The sequence below is a fragment of the Fonticula alba genome (genome assembly GCF_000388065.1).
Source record: "Fonticula alba strain ATCC 38817 unplaced genomic scaffold supercont2.3, whole genome shotgun sequence".
NCBI lineage: Eukaryota > Rotosphaerida > Fonticulaceae > Fonticula > Fonticula alba.
In genome coordinates, this window is record NW_009242973.1 from 3,362,168 (window position 1) to 3,377,605 (window position 15,438).

At 67.4% G+C, this 15,438-nt stretch overlaps 1 protein-coding gene across 1 annotated transcript in view; it reads right to left on the reverse strand.

Annotated features, from left to right (window-relative positions):
* H696_02498 (hypothetical protein) overlaps positions 1–14,855 on the reverse strand; it is a gene marked incomplete at its 5' end in the record, with an annotated part of 15,950 nt that extends 1,095 nt beyond the window's left edge. Inside the window, 21 exons of the mRNA XM_009496406.1 lie at positions 154–654; positions 836–983; positions 1,093–1,270; positions 1,449–1,747; positions 1,870–2,214; positions 2,374–3,684; positions 3,934–4,724; positions 4,957–5,138; positions 5,262–5,830; positions 5,949–6,248; positions 6,408–7,837; positions 8,000–8,266; positions 8,348–8,557; positions 8,816–9,156; positions 9,314–10,222; positions 10,368–10,489; positions 10,697–12,310; positions 12,517–12,630; positions 12,822–13,244; positions 13,498–14,224; positions 14,425–14,855. Of these exons, the coding sequence (XP_009494681.1) occupies positions 154–654; positions 836–983; positions 1,093–1,270; positions 1,449–1,747; positions 1,870–2,214; positions 2,374–3,684; positions 3,934–4,724; positions 4,957–5,138; positions 5,262–5,830; positions 5,949–6,248; positions 6,408–7,837; positions 8,000–8,266; positions 8,348–8,557; positions 8,816–9,156; positions 9,314–10,222; positions 10,368–10,489; positions 10,697–12,310; positions 12,517–12,630; positions 12,822–13,244; positions 13,498–14,224; positions 14,425–14,855 (11,212 nt within the window). The remainder of the gene's footprint in view (positions 1–153; positions 655–835; positions 984–1,092; positions 1,271–1,448; positions 1,748–1,869; positions 2,215–2,373; positions 3,685–3,933; positions 4,725–4,956; positions 5,139–5,261; positions 5,831–5,948; positions 6,249–6,407; positions 7,838–7,999; positions 8,267–8,347; positions 8,558–8,815; positions 9,157–9,313; positions 10,223–10,367; positions 10,490–10,696; positions 12,311–12,516; positions 12,631–12,821; positions 13,245–13,497; positions 14,225–14,424) is intronic.
* Positions 14,856–15,438: the final 583 nt, after the last annotated feature.

Consider the following 15,438-nt stretch of genomic DNA (forward strand, 5'->3'; position numbering starts at 1 on the left):
CTTGTAATGGCATCAGGTAGCACGACACCAGCGACCACCAGGGGGAGAAAGACTCCGGCCCGGCGGTGGTCATCGAGGGGTTGCCACTGACCGCGGCGAAGTTCGGGTCCGACACAAGCCCCGCAATGAAGGAGGCCAGCTCCGGGAACATGCCTTCCGAAGACCCGGCCAGGCGGTTCATCATCACCCGCGGGTCCAGCAGCCGGACAATGGGAGCCCGCCGCGGCTGCCCCGGCGGCACCACCACGTCCCCGATGACCATGGATCCCTGGCGAATGCTGCCCCGCAGGCGATCGGCCGCCGGGCTGGGCGGCAGTGAGCCGAGGGCCATGGAAAAGCGCAAGTAGCGCGAGTAGATCCCGGACCGGGGCCCGGTTGACAGGTGGCTGCCTCCGCGCCGGGCCGATGTCTCGCGCAACCGCGCAAGACGATTCCCCCCGAGCAGGGGAACCAGGCGCCAGCGGACGGCCGGCGGGCCGGCCGGTGCAGGGGCTCCAGGCCCGGCTGTGGCGGCCGCGGCCGCGGCCGCTTGTGCCGCCGCGCGATATGCCGCCAGCATGTGCTCCAGTGGCGTTTGGTTCGCCAGGGCCCGGCAAGTGTCGGCCGACACCGCATGCCCGAAGAGGATGGACGACTGTTCCTGCAGCGTGAGAGCTGCCGGCCATGGCATACCCCGCGCAGGGGGGGGGGGTCGTAAGAGGGGGTGATGCACGGTGAGGAGGGCGCCATGGTGCGGGGTGCGAGGTGCGGGCGTTGGCGCGAAGGGCAGGCAGCCAAGCAGGCAAGCAAGCAGCCGGGTCTCTCTCCCTCCACGGGAGGCGGCCGGATTACGCACACACATAAACGCTGTTGAATTGCACCAGAGCATCCGAGAAGAGGGGATCAATGGAGGCCGCGCTGGAGGCACAGCTGTCCGCCGTCTGCGACAGAGCCTCAAATGTGTGGACATTGTAATTGATCGAGTCCATGCAGGACATCGGCATCTAAGAGGGAGGCAGAGCGAGGGGGAGGGGGAGGAAAGGGAGGGAAAGGTCAGGAAGGGACCAATGCCGAGGACGCGGCCGCGAGCGGGGACACTGGTGCGGCACGCACAGTCAGGAACCCGAAAAGGGCCCGGCCATATGCCATGATGTGCCGGTTGGATGTGAAGCCATCGAGGATATCCTGCGAGGGGAGGCCGGTGTCGGCTGCCGGCGGGATAGTGGCCTTTTGGGGACAGGCAATCACCTTCTGGAAGAGGAGGGCTGTACTTTTCAGGAGGACCGTCGCGCTGGTGGATCGGAGTCGGGGGGGGGGGGGGGGGCCCCAGAGTTTCCTTCGGTTGCTTGTGTCTCGGGCTTTTGCCCCTGTCTGCCCGCCCTTTTCGGCCCCTCGCCATGCCCCTTCGAGTGCCCTGCCCCGCCGGAAGGCCGGCATATGGCCACATGCGAGTGGCATGCCCGACGCACCATGTCCCGATGGAGTAGATGAACCAAGCGTCCGAGTCGAGGCACCGACAGTGCAGCGGATCCGAGGGGAGCCCCTGACGCAGGCAAACCCGGCACGAGGGGCAAAGCGAGCACCGGCAGGGCGGCCGAGCCGGCCCGGTGGCCGGAGGGTCCATCGGCCAGTAGGGCATCACTGCCGGTGCCGAATGTAGACGCTCCGTCTGCAAGGGTCGGAGCTGCTGCCGGCAAGATGGGCAAAGGGACCAGTGGAATTGCGGTGGCATGGCCCGCGCAGCCACCACGATCATGGGCTCCTGGATCTGGGGGTATATGGGAGGTAAGTGACTGATTGGGGCAACATGTGCTTGTGCTTGTGTGTGCAGCATCTGCGGGCAGCATGTAACAAGGGCAGACTGGCACATCACTGAGCACGGGCACGTACTTCCACAAAGAGAACCAACTCCTCCATGACCGTGGATAGCTCGCCAAGCAGGAGCAGCAGGAGCTCCAGGGTGGACTGCGATAGGAATTCGGGCAGGAGTTCCATGGCGAGCTCCAGCAGCGCCAGCAATCCGGCCAGAGAAGGAACCGGCGTCGGGACGCCCGACCCATCGGCGCCAGACTCGCCGCACGGCCTGGCACCCGGGTCCCCGCCTGGGGCAGTGCTCGATGGAGCGCCCGGTGCGGCCCCCGACGGGGGGGCCGGTCTCTGTGATGGAACCAGCCGCGAGTGGAAGAGGACTCGACGAACCTCCTGCTGCAACTGGCGAATGACCATGCAAATAAACTGTCCCAGCGAGCAAGGGAGGCGCAGGCGCAGGGGAGAGCCGGATGAGGAGGGAGGGGGAGAAAGGCGTCAGCAAGGAGCAAAGGCGAGGGGGACCGGAAAGCAGGATGGCCGGCTGCAGCGGGAGAGGCAGCAAAAGCACACGGAACCAGCACGCACTGCCTCAAGGACCGACATGTAGCCCAAACTCAGACACAGGCTCAGCACGGTCCAGGCCAGCCAGAAGGGATCCACCGAGCTGGCCGCCACCAGACCGAGGGGGATCAGCGACACGGGGCGCAGCTGGTCTGCCACCGTGGGGGCCGGTGCACTGTTTCCGGGCCCCGAAGCCCCGACCTCCGGGGCCGTTGGCCCGGGCGTCGCGGTGGCAGCGGGGGTGGCAGCGGCTGCGGCCGCGGCCGCGGCCGCGGCAGCCGCCGTTGCCGCGATGACCGCCGCCGAGCCGGCCGAGTGCCCGGGCGCCGCCAAGCGCGGCAGTCGCCTCAGACCCTGATTGACCAGGCGCCCGATCAGATGCGACAGCAAGACCAACGGGCTGGCCCCAGCTGGCGGGACCCCGCCCAGGAAGGGACCGAGAGGGTGATGCACCGCCGGGTCCGGGCTGAGAATGGCTGCCGCTGGCGCCGTGGCCGCCGACCCCGACTCGGGCCCCGCCTTTTGCAAGAGCACTTGCAGGTCCCCCTCCGGCAGGTGCGCCGGCAGCCGAAGCAACTGCAGCACCGACACCACCGACCCGAGAATGGCCCACGGGCAGAAGGAGGAGGCCGTTTGCGCCAGGAGCCCATTGACCGGGCGCCCGGGGGCCGGGATGGATCGCTGGGCGTGCAGGGCCCGGGGGACGCCGGTGCCTCCCAGCGTGGCACCCGATTCAGGGCCCCCGATCGACACGCTCAGCAGCATGTCCGCCAGGGCCAGCACCAGCTGCGCCTCCTCCGAGGGCCTTCCCTCGGCCAGGGCATGCCCGATCCAGCCCACCACCAGTGCCGGTCCGACCGGTGGCCCGGACGGCCGTGCCAGTGGCGGGAACGCCAACTGGAAGCACAGGTCCAGCGAATGTCGCAAGGTCCCGGGCGCCGCATCCGCCATCAAGGCCAAGACCTGCCACCGGGAGAGGGTCGGCTGGCCGGGGAAGTCCACCGGCGAGCGAGGCACGCCGCCGGCTTGGCAGGCCGACTGGTCGTCAGCAGGCCCATCATCGACCATGAGCGCCATCATCGCCTGGCGTGAGGCCGTGGCGCCGAGCAGGTGACACAGGATGGAGCTGGCCAAATCGCGCAGCTGCAGCATGACCATCAGATGGAGCAGTGCCCGCGTCGAATAAGCCGGCCGGTGCCGCGGCACCGGCCGGCTCTTATCCTCGGCCTCTTCCGCCTCGGACTCCAGCAGGCCGAAGGGCGCGGCCAAGTCCCGCAGGGAGGACCCGACCACCGGGTCCATGAAGCCCGACAGTCGCAGGAGCGAAAAGACCGTCTGTGATTGGCCCGACGAAGTGCGACGGGCCGCATCACCGGCAGCGGCAGTGACAGGCGCAGCAGCATCAGCAGGAGAAGCAGCATCAGGGAGCTTGGTCAGTGTCTTATCCACGAGGACAGCACGGGCGCCGCCAGGAGAAAGGCAAACGGGCATGCTGATGCTGAGCGTTGTCGCTCCTCCGCCCCCCCCCCCCCCCTCCCTCCCTACCGCCCCTTTTGTTTTACGCCGCCCGGCTGCCTCACGCACCGCAAGGCACCGGAGCCAAAGAATGCCCATCAGCCCCGGGGGCTGGGTCTTGTTGGGCCGGAAGGAGGGCCCGCTGCCGGTGTAGCCGGCCAGCTGGAAGAGCGGCGCCAGGGCCAGCGGGCCCCCGCACAGGCGGACAAGTGACCCGCACAGGCGGAGAAAGTCCACCCCGTGGGACGTATCCCCGGGGCCCGAGACAAAGTGCAGCCCGGCGTCCGGGGCCGGGTCGCCGCCGAAAGAGTGGGCAGCAGCCGCCCGGCGCCGGGCCCCGGCCGCCCGCTGCATCTCGGCGCAGGCGTCACACTGCCGGCCGGCCGAGCTGGTCGGGGCATTGCCGGTGACATTTGTCGCCTCCATGACCCGCGACCAGAGGATCGAATTCGGGACCAGAAGACAAGTGACCAGAGCCAGGGCATCCAGCCGCCGGGCCAGCTCGGCCGGCAGCCCAGTCCAAGCAAGCGGTCCGGGACATGGGCCTCCTGCGCAGGTGCCCAGCCTAGGCGAGGGCATCCCCTCGGTCTCGGCGCCCCCCGGAGATGGCCACTCAGGCGACTCGGGACCCGGAGAAGGAGCCGCCTGCGGCCAGTGACGGGGAAGCATGCCCGCCACAAAGCTCACCGGGTCCCCGTCCTCCGGCGCAAGGAGATGCTGGGCCAGGGGCCGGACTGCGCGCAGGGCCAGCGTGGCCAGCCCCTCGGCCGTGAGCAGACGCCCGGCTGCGCTATTGGCCAGCTGAGTCTGGCAGACAAGCATCACCCCGAGCGCACAGGCGGTCTGGCGAATGGCCGGATCTTTTGTCCCACATCAGCAGGCAGACCATGGGCAGGACATTGATGCATACGCGTGCGTGCGTGCGTGCGTGCGTGCGTGCGTGTGCGTGTGAGTATGTGTGTGTGTGTGTGTGAGAGAGAGAGAGGGGCGAGATGCACAGGCAGTCGCTTGCAGGCGCCCATTCCCACTGCAGTTTTAAGGGGCCGGTCACACGCGACAGGCGCACGAGGAGGGACAAACAGCGAGACGCACCTTCATCGATGATGAGGTAGGCCAGAGACTGGGTGAGGAGCTCCGGCACTCGGACACTCAGCCCGGTGCTGCTTGTCGAGGTCCCATGGTGCGGGTTGACCCATACCAGGTCCTCCGACGAGGAGGCCAGCGCATCGGCCAGTCGGGTCAGGATGAACGACAGCTCGGGCGTGGAGAAGAGCCTTTCCGAAGGGGGAGGCGGGGGGAGGGGGAGACCCAACCGAGAGTCATGTCAACGAATGACCAGCATGAGGCCAATGCCCAACGCCAGGAACAGCACGCTAAAGAGCCAGACAATAACATACCCAGCAGCCGTGGTTTCCAAGAAGCAGCGCAGGGATTCCATGAAGATGAGTGGGAGCTCCATCGGCGGGCAATACGCCAGCAGCGTCACCATCGAGGAGACCACCTGGAAAATGTGCTCCCGCCGGTCGCCGGCCGGCAGGAAAGGCATCGGCCCAGACCCACTCGGCGGGAGGGCCGTCGGGGTGCCGGCAACCCCGCTCCCAGTGCCGCCGCCAGCGCCTTTGCCGAAATCATAGACATGAGCCTCGCCATTGGCGGGCCCGCCAGGCCCCCCGGGGCCGTGGGCAACAAACGCCCCCTGCGCCGGGGAGGTGGACGCCAACAGACACCGGAAGTCATCCAGGGTCAGAGACACCCGCGGAAGCCCGGCCGGAGGGAGCAGCCGCCCGGACCCGGTGCGCCGCATGACCGTCACCGCATTGCGGAGCTGCCGGATGCCGGCGGGGTTGCCGCCGCGCAGCCCCTCCGGGGCCAGCACCGCACTGGCGGTCTCCGAGCAGATCAGGCAAAACAGCCGACTCAGCAGCGGACAAAGGACCTGCAGGCTGCCCTGGAACTGGTCGCGAAGCTGACGAAAGCCAGGACACCGGCCCCCGCGAGCGCACGGGAAGTCGCATGTGAGCCACGGGTGAAAGAGGAAAAAATGCAACAAACCCAGCCGTCGGACAGCCGCATGATGGGCGCACCATTTGAAGGACCGTGCCCCGCACGGAGTGGATGTGCGATGCCGGGAAGAGCCCGGACGCGACCAAGTCCTCGACCATCTGGCAGACGGACCGGCTGGCCACCAGCGGACAAAAGGGCATCCACTCGGCTGCCGGCGCGGCTCCCGGGTCGACGACCATCTCGCGGAAGGGCTCCGCCTGTGGACAGTAGCCTCGCAAGAACCCCAGGTCGCAGGCAACCCCCATGGCCGAGGCATGGTCCACGGCTGGGGGTGGCCGTGTGCGAAGCTGCGTGCACACCTTGATGATGGTCAGGCCGAGCTACATGACCCCGGCGGGGCAGGGAATGGATGCATGTGGCCATAGATGCATGTGGCCATAGATGCATGTCGGTGTGCTTGTGTCAGTGGCCGAGGTGAGGCCAGTAAGAGGGTGGGGGGGGGGAGAGAGAACTCCGGAAAAAGAGCACACAGCACGCACCTCAATGGCCGACGTCAGTAGCCCCAGGTTCAGGCAGCTGTGCGTCAGGTCCAGCGCAAGGTGCAGGGCCCCGCAGCCACCGACAAAGGGCCCGGCATGGGGCTCGGCCAGGTGCCACTCCAGGTGGGCCATGGTGTGCCGCACATACTGATGCAGTGCAACCGGGGTCGACGCCACCAGGGCCGGGGCATGCCGGCAGGGGAACTTCTCCGCGTCAAAGAGAGCGGCCGAATGCCCGGACCCCAGGGCCGAGTCGGGGCCCGTGCCCCGGGGACACGAGCAAGCCGCCACCAACTGCCCTCGAGCCATGCGCTGCTCCATGAGGGTCACCTGCGTCTCGGCCGGCTCCACGGGCGTCCCGTCCAGCAGGCAGCCTACCGCCTCGGCCGGCAGGATATTGTCCAGGAAGAAGAGCGCCCAGCAGGGCCGCGGCGGGGGTGTCAGGTCGGGCCCGAGCCCGGGGGCGGGAGGGGGGGTCGTGGAGGCGGGAGTCCCTGGCGAAGTCTCGCCCGGGGTGCTGGCCATCGCACTGGCCGAACCGCCGCCGCCGCCGCCGCCGCCCGGGGCCCGAGTGCGACCGCTGTCATCCGTGGCATCGGGCATTTCGCCCGGGCCGTGGCACTCGGCCGCCCCCCGGGCGCCTAGACCTCCGGAAATGAGGCTCCGCATGAAGCTGCGCCAGGAGAATATTCCCATACTCGACAGCACCGACACCAAGCATGCCAGACTCAGGGCCGATTGGAAGAGTCCGCCCCCGGGGCGCAGGGGGCCGCCAGGCTGGGTCGGCGGCCCGAGCCGGGTAACCGACGTCCCGGAGCCCGGCACCGGCGGCGACATGGACCCCGGCGGGAGGATTTCCATCCACCCCCCCTGGAGCAGGCGCTCGAGGAACGCCTGAACCATGGCCGCCCGGCGCTGCCGCCGCCCGGCCAACTGCCTCGCGCACACCGGACAAAGCTGCCCACCCACCGGGGCAACTGGCACCCGGCCCGGCGATTCCGCCGCCTGGCCCGGCCCAGCCGCCTGGCGAGGCGCCGCCTGCTCCAAGTAGGCACATCGCTGGCAGGACCCCCCACCAGGGGGCTGTTGCACCTCGCCAGCGTGGGCAATCAGCTCGCGCAGCATCAGCCCGCAAAAAATGAGGCACCCCGGAGCCCGGGTGGCCAGGGTCGGCGGCTGCACCCTCAGTGTATGCTCCGACGTCAGGGGGCTCACGGACACCGACAGCAGCCCGGACCAGACACAAAGCAGCCGCACGGCCACCGGGAACTGGCCCTCCCCGGCATTTCGAGCGATGTCCCGCAGACGCTGGATCAGGTCCACCGGCGTGGAGGATGTCATGGCTGCCAGCGACAGTTGCGACAGGAAACTGTGCTGCCCGGCACTGACCGGCTCCAGGAGCGCACCACTCGAGGGGGGGCCCGGCACCGCTGTCGATCCGAGGAAGGGCAGGGCAAATTTGACCGGTCAGTGGCCGAGACTCAAAGGCCCGGAGAGAACACATGTACCCCCCCCCCCCCCCCCCCCCCCCCCGCGAACCCCCCACCCCCCCCCACCCCCCCCCCCCCCCCAGAAGAACGAACTCCTCGCACCTCGAGAACTGGGCGGCGCCCGTGGGGCATCGGCACCCGCCGGTCCGGGGGAGTTCGAGCACCGGGGGGCTGCGTCGCCTGGCCCGGCCCCGGCTGCCCGGGCGACCCCGGCCCCGGGCTGCGTCAGTCCGGCCATGTCGAACAGGCGTCGAACGCCCGCCGGCTCCGGCGGATACCGCATACTGAGGATGGCGCTCAGCTTGTCGTTGGCCAGTTCCGGCCAACGGAACCCCTGGGCCAGGGACCTGGTCACCGACGAAACAACAGCTATCCACGCGGCCGATGGCGGGTCAGTGGCATCAGGACACATGGCAGGGACGAAGGGACAATGCCCGATGTTTGACGCACCAGTCGTCGAGGAGGTGATCACATTCAGCAAGTGGGGCCCGGTCTCGGCCAAGACCAACTGCAGGCCCAGCTGGCCGAGCCCCTGCCAGAGACGCTCCCAGGTGAGTGCGTGGCTGAGGGCCCGCGTTCGCTGAACGCCCGGCAGGGTTGCTCGTTGGTTTTGGTTGAGCTCCGGCAAGTCCGATGGGTGACCAAACTCCAGCGGGGTCACTGACGGGACGTGGGGGAGGGGGGAAGAGGTGCGAAGGTGGGCATGACAGGGAGGGGATCGCGCATGTGCGTGCGTGTGTGCACAATTATGTTGGGGGAGGTGAGTGAATAGGCGCGTCCACAGGTGTGCGCGTATGCCGTGGCCGGAGAGGGAAATCAATGACGAAGGACCCCAGGCGCGTAGATGTGGCGTGTGCGTGCGCGCGTGCGTGCGTGCGTGCGTGCGTGCGTGTGTAGAGAGAGCGGAAGAGTACGTACCGAGACTCAAGTCACATGCGTGTAGGCTCAAGTAGATGAACCCCCGCGCGATGAGCCCATACCAAGACCCAATGACCGCAAGTAGATCGCAGATCTTCTGGCGCGCCCGGTGCCTGGGGTCAGGCGCCTGGGGGGGAGTGACGCCGGGGGCGAAGGTCCCCGCATCCGCCGCGGCATGGCCCACCGGCCAGACGCCTTCCGGCGGGTTCGGGCCCTCGCCAGGAACGTCTGGCGCTAGGCCGGCTGCACTCCCGCACAACGGCGACCCCGGCTCCAGGGAGTCACGTAGCAGCAAGAAAAGCGGGTGATTCAGCAGGTCGATGAAGAGCGAAAGGATGGCTCTGTTTGAGGCGGCGCCGGGGGGGGGGGACAAGAGGGCGGTCAGGACAAGAGAGCTCAGCGGCAGACAAGGAAAGGAGGTCGGGGAGGGGCGAGGAGAGAGAGAGAGAGAGAGAAAGAGAAAGAGAAACAGACAGACAGACAAATAGACAGACGCACCGGGTGTGTGTTGAAGATCGCCGGACCCAGGGCAACAGGCGAAAGACAAATGGCAACACCATGGCCAGGCGCAGGCCCGGTCGACGGACCGCTGTAAAGGCGGGCGACATGTCGTCGTGGGGCCCGGCCGGCTCGGCCGCCGGCGATTGGAAGGCGCCCCCCGGGGGGGCCTCGGGTGCCGGATGCCCGGGCGATCCGGCGGTCAAATCAATGGTCGGGCCATCCGCCGGGAGGGTGACCCCATGGTGTGAAGGACCAGGAGAGGGGTGGTGGTGGCCGTGCTGACCGTGCTGGCCGTGCTGGCCGTGCTGGCCATGATGACGATACGGATGCTGCTGCGACTTCTGCGACTGTTGCGGCTGCTGTGGCAGCGGCTTCTGAAACTGCGGCGGCGGCGGTGGCGGCGGCTGGTATGACGGCTGATGGTGATGGAGATGGTGATGCTCGGCCGGTGGAAGGACCTGGACCGGGGAAGACTGCGACTCAGCCAAGCCCGAGGGCAGGGGCGATCCGTAGCCCTCGGACCCGGGCCGACCACCGACCAGCTCGCCCCCCGGCATGGAGCCCCCGGCGCCAGTGGCACCGAGGTTCAGGCGGTCCGGCACTCCATTCCCCGGGGAAAGGCCGTCCCCGCCGAAGTTGCTCGGTGGCGAGCGCAGATCCGAGGAGATCCCAAAGGACCGGGCTGCCGAGGGAAAACGCTCATCCTCCAAGGGGGTGGCTGGAGTAGCAGGCGTGGCCGCGGCGGCGGGGGCGGCGGCGGCTGGCGCTGGCGCCGCCGGCGCATCGTCCGATGCCGAGGCACCACCCGTCACGTCGGCGGTCCCGAGATCCGGCGACCAAGCCGCCCGCCACCGGGCATACTCCGGGGTGGGGCTCACATCTGAGAAGAGCTCATTCACGGCAAAGCTGTGCGCGAAGGGCAAAATGCAAATCAGTGGCCAGTACTCGCGATTGGTGGCTCCAGGCAGGGCACGCAGGGAAAGGGGGGCGAAAAGAAAAAAAAAAGCCAAAGCGGCCACAGCCCCGGAGGTCTCGAGTGGATTGCACGCACGCGAGCTGGTCCACAAGCCAGGTCAGCAGGAAACGCTCATCGATGAGCCCCGGGCTATGGAGCTGCCAGTAAATCAGCTTGATCAGGTATGTCCAAAAACTGCACTGCGTCTCACAGAGAGGCTACACGTCGGAGGAGGGGAGAGGCGGAACCGATGGCCGGGGAACATGGCAAATACAACCCCGAAGCATGAGTGCCAGAGACAGGGTCCAGGGCGCGGAACAGGAAAGGAGAGAGAGAGAGAGAGAAAGAGAGAGAGAAAGAGAAAGAGAAAGAAAGGGGGAGGGCAATGCGCCCGCAAGGGAGATCAACGGGCCAAGTGCACGTACCGCGGCCTGATCCGAGAAGAGACTGGCCAGGAACATCGATGCATTGGACAGTAACGACACGGTCCAGTCAACCGAAAGGGCCACCGCCTGCTGTGAGGCCGACGATGAGTAGGCCAGGACACCGGTTTTGCGTAGCTGGCCGAAGAATCGCCGGCTATCCGACTCCACCAGCACCATGGCGTATTGCATCATGCCGAGATGGTGCCGCGAGAGGGTGCCCCCAGGCCCGGCTGCCAGCCAGGGCGTGGTAGCCATCGCCTGCAGCAGGTGGTCCACCAGTGCCACGGTATGGCCGCGAAGGAGCGGCGGACCGCCACTCGGGGCCGGCTGATCACCGACCGCCACGCGGCCACTCGACCCGAAGAAGGAGTACAGCTGGATCATGCGCACCAGCCAGTCCGCCCGGGCGAAGGAAATCTGATAGGAAGACAGGAAAAGCAGCAACCGCCAGACAGTCGACTCGAAGGCCGCCGCCGACAAATGATGAGCCTCCCGAGGCGAGTGGACCACCGTCCGCAGCAGCCGGGCACTGATGAGCCGACCGCCAGGGCCGATGTCGGCCGGTGGCCGTTCTTCCGATTCCTCCGGCGGCGGCGCCGCTGCCAGCAGACCCCGGAGAATGAGTGCCCGGGAGCTGGCCGCGCCGGCCGGCAGCCCGGGAGCCGGCGCCGCGCGCCGGTCCGCCGGCACCAGCGACGGACAACAAAATACCGACGCCAGCGTCGACAGCGGGACATAGCTGGCCAGAAAGAGCGACAGCCAGCGCATCTCATCCACCGGGGCCGAGGCCCATGGCAGTGGCAGATGGCAGCGCATGGCGGCCACCTGTTCGGCCGAGGGCAATGGCAGACGCCGGTCCGTGTGTTGCGCCTGGCGCCATGCCCGAGGGGATACCAACAGCGGCGAAGGCTGGATGAATGGCACACCGGGGCCATCTAACTCGGCCCGAGGGGTGTCCTCGGAAAAGGGGACGACAAAGGAGGAGGAGGAGGAGGAGGAGGAGGAGGAGGAGCAAGAACAGCCCCCCACAGGAGGGGGACAGTCACAGGGCCCGGAGGAAGACTGGCAGCCGCCGGGGCCGCCCGGTTCCCGGCGAGCCGCGCAGCACGAGCACAGGCCTACGGAGGGGGCGGTGCTTGCATCGGACCCATGGCGCAGGCGTTTCGTCGGAGCCGACACCATTGGCGATGCATGGCCGGATCCTGAGGTCCGTTTGCGCGAACGTAGCTCCGGCGACGCGGAGGCATCTGCTCCTGTGAAAATGGCACCCGGCGTGGCACCAGTCATGTCAATAATGACCGGGAGTGCCTGCTGCTGCTGTTGCTGTTGCTGCTGCTGTTGCTGCTGCTGCTGCTGTTGCTGGTGGTGGTGGTAGTGGTTGTGATAGTACTGTTGTTGCTGCTGCTGCTGCTGCTGCTGCTGCTGGCCGGAGGGGGGGACCGAGCTGCCGAGATCCACCGACGTCCCGAGGAAGGATATTCCCTCGGGCGAGGGAGTTAGCAGGACATCCCCCATACTATGGGAGTCCTGCAGTGGTGGCAGTGACCGAGCGAAAAATTCATCCGCCGGCAGAGGCGGAAAGAAGGATGAGCGCAGGGAGACCACCATCATCTCCTACGCGAGGGGGGATGAATAAAAATGTATGTATGTGCGCGTGCGTATGTGTGTGGAAGTGTAAGTGCATGTGCGCGGCAGGGGGCACAGGGTGAGGCAGAAGGGGACGTGGGGCAACAGATGGGCCGGAGAGAAGAGAGGAGATGGGAAAGTGCCAACCCATGGATGCGCAGAGAAGGGCGCCAGGGCCGACGCCGGCAACGGACCTGATCTCGAGTGGCGTTGATCGCGCGTGCAAGGATATTCATGTTGTTGACCAGCGTGCCGGCTGGGTCATTGCAAAAAAGCGTGTCCATCTTGACCACGAGGGAGCCATTTTCCTGTGCCAGGGAGGGCAGGAAAAGAAGGGCAGGAGCAGAGGGAAAGGCGGGAAGGCGGGAAGACGTGGGGAGATGCAGGGAGACGCAAGGGAAGCCAATCGCGTGCATACGTCAGAACCCGGGCCCAAGCAACATCAACAACCCCATCGGATGAGGCAACACATCCACAGGTGTGAACACGAGGCACGCACATCATTTACTGGCGAGGTGAACAGGTACCCGGAGGAGATGGCCTGATTGGAGAGGATGTCCTCCGGCTGGCAGGCCAATTGCGGATCGAAGCCCATATACCCAAAGGGCACGTCCGACAGGTTGAATGACCCATCAGTGGCCGACTGCGACCGGTCGCCGGGCCCGGTAGATCCGCCCAAAGCCGGCAAGTAGGACAGGGCAATGGCCCCGCGTCGAGAGGGAGTAAAGAGCCGATGATTCCGGGGGACCGGCAAGGAGAAGGGCCGAAGGCGGAACTGCAACGCAAGCCAGGAGGAACTGTCCTCGGGCTGCGACACGCCGAACCACACCAGCGACAAGCATCTGGAGTCCTGCCGATCCAAGGCGTCCCACACGTCGCTCAGGTTCAGCCGTGGCATCATCGACCCGAGTGATACCCAAAACTGGATTCGCAGCCAGAACGGAGGTGAGGGAACAGAAGGGTGCGGATATGAGGGGGATGTGTGCACGCGCATGTGTGTTTGTGTGTGCGGGGGGGGGGGGGCAGCTGTGTGCTGTGCGTGCGTGCGTGCGTGCGCGCGCGCATGCGTGTATACACCCACACGGGGGCTCAAGAGAGAGAGAGAGAGGGAGAGGGAGAGAGACAAGGAGAAGGAAAATGCCCACGGGAGAGAGGCACAGGGCAAGGCAACATACCGATAGGCGGCCGGTGTCAGCAGGCCCGGACTCCATCGGCCCGGGCACCGGAACCATCAGCAGCTGACGCTGCCCCTGGCTGGTGAGGTGGACGACCCCGCGAGGCAGGGATTGTAGAGTGGACACAAGCGCCGCCCGGGGCCGGTCCTCAGCGACCGGACCCGCTGGGACATTCGGCGGCAGGTGCTTGACACGAGCGAGTGTCCTGTCTGTTGACCGGGGGGCCTCGGCCGAGTCGCTGGCCGAGGGCTTCGCCATGGCCGCCACCGCCACCATGGTAGCCGGTGGCAAAGGGGACGATGCAGAAGACCCGGCAGTGGTGGTGGCGGTGGCCGACCCGATGGCAGTGCCCATCGTGGGGGATGGAGTGGGGGGAACCAGCACGCCGGCGGTGCTGGCGATCGGGGCGAGCCCGCCGACTGGCGTCACGGAGATTGTGGGTATCAGATCGCATGGCGGGGACTGAGCACGACCCGATGCAACTCGTGAAGATGCCTCCGGGGATGCCATTCCAGGGGTGGACTCGGGCATGACACCGACGAGGCCCGGTGGCCCTGGGTCGACCGGCTTGACGGCTGGGGCCCCGCCTCCGGTGCTGTTGGCTGCCCGGTGGGTTTGGAGGACACGCTCACGAGAGGTGAGGCTATGTCGGCCAGCTTGTGGTGCGCGCGGAGTCAGGGCTGGCCGGCTTGACGACGCGAAGGTATGCACACTCGGGGCATAAACACTGCATAAGGACCGGGAGGGATGTACGGCAGGGAGGAAGCACGTCAGCCATCCAGACACAGAGGGGCAGACAGTGGGGAGGAGGGAGGGGGCAGAGGACTAAAAGGGAGGGAGAGAGGGGAGAACAAAGAAGTGGAGCATAACCATGGCTCGGTCACGACAGCCAGCCTGGGAGAGGGAGGGGGGGAGGGGCGAGCGCACGGGCCAAAGACCCCAATCGGGGGATTGTGCTCCAACACCGGGGGGAAGGCGTACTCTGCCCCGGGGAGTCGGGCCGAGTAACTGGGGCCCGGGGCTGGGGCATATGCCGCACTGATTGCCGGGCCGCCGGGCATCGTCAAGTAGCCGGGATAGTGCGACGCTTGATACGACTGCTGGGGATGGGGGTCTGGCCGGGAGGATGGCGGCGCACCGGACGACGACCGGTTTGCACTTGACCCGGACCAATCCCCCGGCGGTAGATGGTAGCCAGCCGTGGGGAAGGGCTCGCCGGCGACATTCTGCGGAAAGGGGTGCTCCGGCGCATGGGGCCCGGAGCCGGTGCTTCCATTCGCCGCCGGGGGTCCACCTCCGCCGGGTGCCCCGGAGGATGTTGAAGAGAGAGTCGAGGAGGAGGGATGCATGGAGGACATGCTGCTATCAAAGAGCCGAGCGCGAGGGGCCAGCCGCAGCGCTCTGTCCGTCCGGCCAGGGGGCCTCTCTCTCAGGGGTGTCTTGCACTGCGCGTGCGGCCGAGCCCGACAAGAGGATAAAAGGGTTAGCTGACTGTCGTGCGTGAAGAGGCGGCAGGCGGGAGACCCGGGGAGAGGCGAGAAAAGGACAAGGGGAAGAAGGAGGGGAGGCGGAGATGCGAGAGGGGGGGGGGGGGCGGACACAGGAGGGTGCAAGGGGGACTGAGAGAAGGGGGGGTCGGTGAGAAGGAGAAGAGGAGAGTATTGTCACGAGCCGCCACGGCGGCCGCCCATGCTGGCCAGGCCCACTTGGGCCGAGCGACCGTTCCTCCCCCGCCTCTCCTCCCTCCCGCCGGAGGCTGAGGGAATTTTCAGGAGGTCCGAGACAAGCAGGCTCGATCTCGGGAGGCGAGGGAAATGGGGGGGGCGGGCCACACGCGCCTTCGGCCGAACCAACGGAGGCCGGTTCCCCGCGGACCGGGGAGAAATGCCGGCCCCGTGCCGGCAGATTTCGGCCCTGCCTGGGCGGGGCGGCCGCGGGGGG